Below are 5,875 nucleotides of genomic sequence, written 5' to 3'. Positions count from 1 at the left end.
GATAGAGGAAAAGTAATAGATTTGGTCTCCCCTACCATGACACTCCTGACAGATGACATTCATATAAAAGACACATTCCTGGAAACTGTGGTTACAGATAAGAGCCTCTGTTTAAGGATGAAAATTAGAATTCAGATGAGTGGCAGAGACATTATCAGAAGGGAATCTTGAATCTGTCCATATATATCATTCATTCACAGACTTGGATACTTACTTTATTAACATATTTTGCTGTATGCTGTAATTTACCATGGCACATCAATTTGTTGCTAAGTGACAGTTCTTTTGGAGCTTATAGAGAAGACAGGCTTAATGGGCATAAAATAACTAATTCAGGATAGTACAATATATGTAGAAATGTGGGGATATGAGCTATGACTTCTCAAGGAATTTGTGGAAAAAATGGCTGCCGGAAATGGACAACATAGCAAACCAGGTACTTGTAAGCAACAGAAAAAAAGTTTGATCACTTTTTTTTTTTAAAGATTTATTTATTTGTGCATATATTAGTGGGGTACAGGCCAGAGGCTCGGAGCAGTGAGAGGCTTCACCAGAGACAGAGTGGGGAACAGAACAGGCAGATCGACAAAGCACACTGCTGAGGGGAGCAGTGGGCGGGTCAGGAGAGGTCTGCCACGCCATGTGGTCACCTCCGGGGCAGGCGGGAATCGAACTGATGCACAAGCGGCCCCAGATTCTCAGTGCTGTGCTTTAACCCGCTGCGCCACCAGGTAGGGCCAAAAGTTTGATCACTTTTAGCAGGAATTTATGTAAAAGATGTCGGCGATCCACCTAGCTCTCGGCCTCACAGTTTCCTCCTAGATAATAAATAGTCTCAACAGATGCACATATACATACACATCACCATAGTGTCCATTTGTAGTAGAACCAAACTGGACACTGAAAATGTCCTTCAGTAGTAGCACGATAAGCAGTGGAGTTCAGCCGATTACAGAAAGCTGTACATTGAGTGTGCAAGGTAAGCCACAATTACAGCCCGAGGTTATGGTGACTCTCACAAGCATAATATGGAGAGAAAGAAGCCAGACACAAAGGAAGGCACAGTGAATTATTTCATTTATATCAGGCTGAAAAACAGGCAAAACTAATTTAAACCGTTAGAAGTCAGGATAGTGGTTGCCCTTGGGGGGGGGAATAACAGCTGCAAAGTGGGGAAACAGTGGAGTACAGTGGGTATACTCGAAATGTTGTGTTTCTCGACACAAGTGGGTTCAGTTAGAAAAAGCTGTGCACTCGTAATGTTATGTGTGTGGTGCAGTTTCCTATATTTGTGACAATCAGTAAAATTTTACTTTATAAAAAACAAATGTGTATTGGGTAACTCCAAATTACCATTGCTTCTGGTTGTGTATCCAAAGCTTGGTTCTAAGCTACTAGTATGCACTGGCACTACCGGGCATTGCCAGGCATTAAACTGCAGCTCGCACCACAGGTTTCAGCAGCTAGCTCTGCTGATCTTGTTGCCTGGAAGTTTGATCCTCCTGTAGGGGCTTCCACCTGAGGGTGATGGTTCCTAGCTCTATTCCTCTGCCTTGTATTCAGCCTGGGTGGAGGCCATTGTAGGTGGAGCCTGGCAGCAAGGAAGGCTGGGAAAACGTGTGTGACTTTTTTTCAGCCTTTATCATGGGCAATGATACTTGCCAGGAATTGTAAAAAATCAGGGTAGGAGGGCTGTTTCAGATTTTGGGCAGCGGAAAAGAGGGAATTTGTTCCTGGGGCGAACATTTAGGTCAATAGAAGAAAGTAGATTTCAAATATTGGTAACAATAGAAGCCTGGGGGTAGAGGTCGAACAGAGGATGCATTTGGGTCCAGTGGAACAAGTTTGACGAGATTAAAGGGTGTGCTGTGGGAAAATGGTTCCAGGTAAATTGAAGGAATAGGGCGGGACAAGATTAAGGATTACTTTGAAAGCCAGGCAGAGGAATTTAAATTTAATATGGGAATTTGGAGCTAGTAAAAGTTTTTGAACAAGAAAGTGTCCTGGGAGAAAGAGGTGTTTAAGGACCATTAACTTTCTAGGGGTAGCTAGGAGGTAGCTGTAGTAATTTAAGAGTGGATGGTGAGTAGAAAAAAGAAATAAAGGCAAAGATTAGATTTAAGAGAGAGAGAGAAAAAAAAAACCCACAACAGGACGTAAGGAAAAGAATACAGTTAGAACCTGACTCTAAAATTTTTGAGTCTAGGGGACTGTATGTGGCCCTGTCCTGTCCTTTGAGCTAGGTGGCTGAGAAGGGGACAGCTGGGAGAGTGTAAAATAGTGAATTTTGGTTTAGAATTGTTAGGCCTTATGATGATATTTATGTAAGGGTTAAGCAGTTGACCCTCTAGAACAGGAAGCGAATTGAACTCTGAAAGGCTCAGAAGGGGCTGGATAGAGTGCTGGGGCCCTCAGGGTGGTTGGCAGCTCTCATTTTTAGGTTGACTGGTAGACTCTTGTATTTAACAGAGTGGTACATTTGGTTTTTGTTTGTTCAGGTTTTTTTTTTTTTTTTTTTACATAGGACAACTGGGTGTAGGTCAGAGGTGAAGAAAGGAGGGAGAGGGAGAGGATTCATCAGAGACAAAGTGGGGAGCAGAACAGGCAGATATGCTTAAATAACTGCCAAGGGGAGCAGCAGGCAAGACAGAAGAGATCTGCTAGGCCACTTCTGGGTCAGCTCCCTGGCTGGGGATTGAATTCAAGCCAAATTCAGGCTGTTGAGTTGGTAGCGCTGAGACTTAGCCCCTAGGCCACCAGGGAGGCCCCTCAAGTGGTACATTTGAACCACAACCTGCTGCTGCTTAAAGCTTCCGTTCTATAGCTTGAGGTGGTTTTCTTTCTGTTATTTGTAATCTCTTTGGGAAGGAAATTAATACACATGCAGTTTTTCTTGTTTATTTCTAATAGTTTTGTATGCTTTAAATATGAGTATGTATTCAAACTAGGGACTTTGCACAAGACTGAGTGAGATAGCTCATAAAAAGCAGACCTCCAGTTGATTAGAACTAAGCTGGAGTTCCCAGCGGCCTGCAGTGTACCCGTGCATTGGTGGTGGCAGCTCTGTTCTCTCTTAAACTTACAACAGAAAGGCTGTAGACCTATTTAGGCCTCACAAGGTTTTTTCCCACCTTAGACAGTACATTTCAACACTGTCACTAACTGCAAGACTTAGCATAATATGCCAGCTTGGCAAGGCAGCTCGGTCTCAGGAGCATCACGACTGATTTTGTGTACAGCTGAAAAGCTGTTGCTGAGGTATCCCTCTTAGGACTCTATTCTCTAGCCTGTAGCATGTACTTGCTTGTAGATGACACTGGAGTGTTCAGATATCATTAAAGGATATGCAGCCATGTTAACAGGAAACTCACCCCTGGGGTAAGTGTGTGACAGGGAAGAAAATGCATTGATGGTTGCCATTATTTGTGCTCTGTGTTTGCTGACATGAAGTCTTTTGAGACCTTTTAAGTCTTTTGGGCTTTTCAGTATAAAAGTGATGATCTGATATTTAACTGTGTGTGAAAGATCAGAGGTGAGGTGGCTGAAAGTCACAGTGCTTTTCTGGCTTGGGAAAGTTCCTTGGCATAAAGAGGTAGCCAGCTGAGAAGCAAGGTAGTGACCTTGAGTTCTAGTGTTTTTTTTGTAGTACAATTGTAAATCTTTTTATTTTAATAAATCCAGGTGCGGTCCCGTCTTATGCATTTGAGCTTAATTTGACAGATGCAAAGAATGTCACTTGCTTTTATGCAAAATGGCAGATGAATTTCACAATAAACTATGAGACTACAAACAAAGATAACGTAAGTATTTTGATTTATCTTTGAGTTTTATAGTAGGAATATGATTCTGTTGTTTTTTAAACTTTACATTTATACAAATAAGATTTTGCATCTTTTAAAAAAGATTTATTTATTTATGCATACAAGAACTGGGTATAAGGCAGAGATGCCAGGGGGTTTGACAGGATTTACCAGAGAGACTGGGTAGCAGAACAGGCAGATCTATTGAAATACACTGCTGAGGGGAGCAACAGGTGAGACAGGCAAGATCTGCTGTGCTGTGTGGGTCAGCTTCCTGGCTGGGGATCGAACTCATGCTGCAGTGGCTGGTAATAGCTTGATAGCACTATGTCTTTAATCTTTATGCCACCAGGGAGGCCCAATTTCATTTTTAAAAAATATTTATTTATTTTATTTATACAGAACTGGGGTACAGGCCAGAGATGTGGAGGGTGAGAGAATTCACCAGGGACAGAGTGGGGAGCAGAACAGGCAGATAAAGAAGTACACTGCTGAGGGGAGCAGCGGGCGGGTCAGGAGAGGTCTGTCACACCATGTGGTCACCTCCGGGGCAGGCGGGGATCGAACTCATAAGGAAGTGGCTTGAGCTTCTTAGTGCAGTGTTTTAACCCACTAGGGAGGGCCTCATTTTTTTTTTTTAACAAACTCTTGAAGGTATTGTTTAGTGTTAAATGAATATTCTAATTCATTGATTTAAAAAAATATGCATATAAGAGCTGGGGTATAGGCCAGAGGTATGTGTGTGTGTGGGGGGGCAGTGAAAGGATTCACTAGAGACAGAGTGGGGAGCAAAACAGGCAGATCTACTGATTACATTGATGAGGGGAGCAGGAGAGGTCTGCTGTACCATGTGGATTAGTGGTGGGCAGCTTCAGAGTGCTAAGACTTAACCCCTGGTACCACCAGGGAGGCCCTCATTGATTTTTTTGTTTGTTTGGTTCCCTTGGTATTCAGGTCTAGCTGCTGTAATGTAAGTTTCTGCCTGGCTACACTCTCAATTTTTGGGGAAAAAATCAACTTAAGAACAGAAATTCAGGCCAGTTTTCCTTTTCCTTTTAGCTGTCCATGAATTTGTCCATTGTAGCTGAAGAATCTGTGACTAATTTACACAGCAAACCAGGCAGAAGGCCACCACGGGGGCTTGGCGGGGTGTTTGATGCAGACTTTATTGGTACACCCTGCATAAATCCTACCTGTTTGTTCATTACCCCCATTGTTTTTTATCCTTTAGAAAACTAAAACCATTTCAGATGGTTCAGAAGGCAATACAACATCTGATGAAAGCACTTGTGGGAATGGACAGAATGTTACCAAAATCAAGATGAAATTTGGACCTAGTGTTTCTTGGATTGTGAATTTTACCAAGATGTCTACTAATTATTTAATTGAAGGCATCTCATTTTCCTACAACACTTCAGATAACAACACATTTCCTTTTGCTCAAGATAAAGGTAATCTTACGAATTGCATTTGTATTATGTTCTTATTCTTTATTACTAAGTAAAATTGTAAGTAATTAAAAATCATCCCATCAAATAACTGTCTTCCTAACTAGAACAGAAGTTTCATGTCTTTGTATTCAACACATACACACACACACACACTCCACCCACCCCAGTGGTCAACACAGAGCTGGTATTTGCTGTTATTGCTTGAGAGCTTCCTACCAGGTGCTACCCTAAGTGTGTTATCAGCAGCATCTCACTCAATTATGAAGATTATCCCTAGAAAATAAATCTCTCAGTTTTACAGGTAAAGGGAATCAGCCTCATGAGACTAAATGACTTTCCCAAAGGTTACACAATAGCTAGTTATGTGGTGAGCTGGTGTTAGAGCCAAAGTTGAGCTGCAAAGTTCATGCGCCTAGTTGTCATTACTTATTTCATTCAATAATGGGCGCTCAACAAATGTTGAATAAATGAGAAAACCCCCTTTTTTTATTAAAAAGTTTATTTTTACATCATTTTGCACATTTTTTTTCATCTCAATTGTAATCCCCACGGGGAGAAAACCCCTTTTTTAAAAATTAATATAATAGTTTATTTTTACATTATTCTGTGACTTTTTCCATCTCA

The 5,875-nt window shown here is 41.5% G+C and overlaps 1 protein-coding gene across 1 annotated transcript in view; it reads left to right on the top strand.

The window, feature by feature from the left end:
• LAMP2 (lysosomal-associated membrane protein 2) overlaps positions 1 to 5,875 on the top strand; it is a 34,381-nt gene that overhangs the window by 7,689 nt on the left and 20,817 nt on the right. Inside the window, exons 2-3 of the mRNA XM_012727160.1 lie at positions 3,682 to 3,800; positions 5,032 to 5,251. Coding sequence (XP_012582614.1) covers positions 3,682 to 3,800; positions 5,032 to 5,251 — 339 coding nt within the window. The remainder of the gene's footprint in view (positions 1 to 3,681; positions 3,801 to 5,031; positions 5,252 to 5,875) is intronic.

The sequence above is a fragment of the Condylura cristata genome, unplaced genomic scaffold, assembly GCF_000260355.1.
Source record: "Condylura cristata isolate star-nosed mole 26May11 unplaced genomic scaffold, ConCri1.0 scaffold00019, whole genome shotgun sequence".
Taxonomy (NCBI): domain Eukaryota; kingdom Metazoa; phylum Chordata; class Mammalia; order Eulipotyphla; family Talpidae; genus Condylura; species Condylura cristata.
Note: the sequence above shows the minus strand (reverse complement) of the source record. Positions and strands in the feature narration are given on the sequence as shown.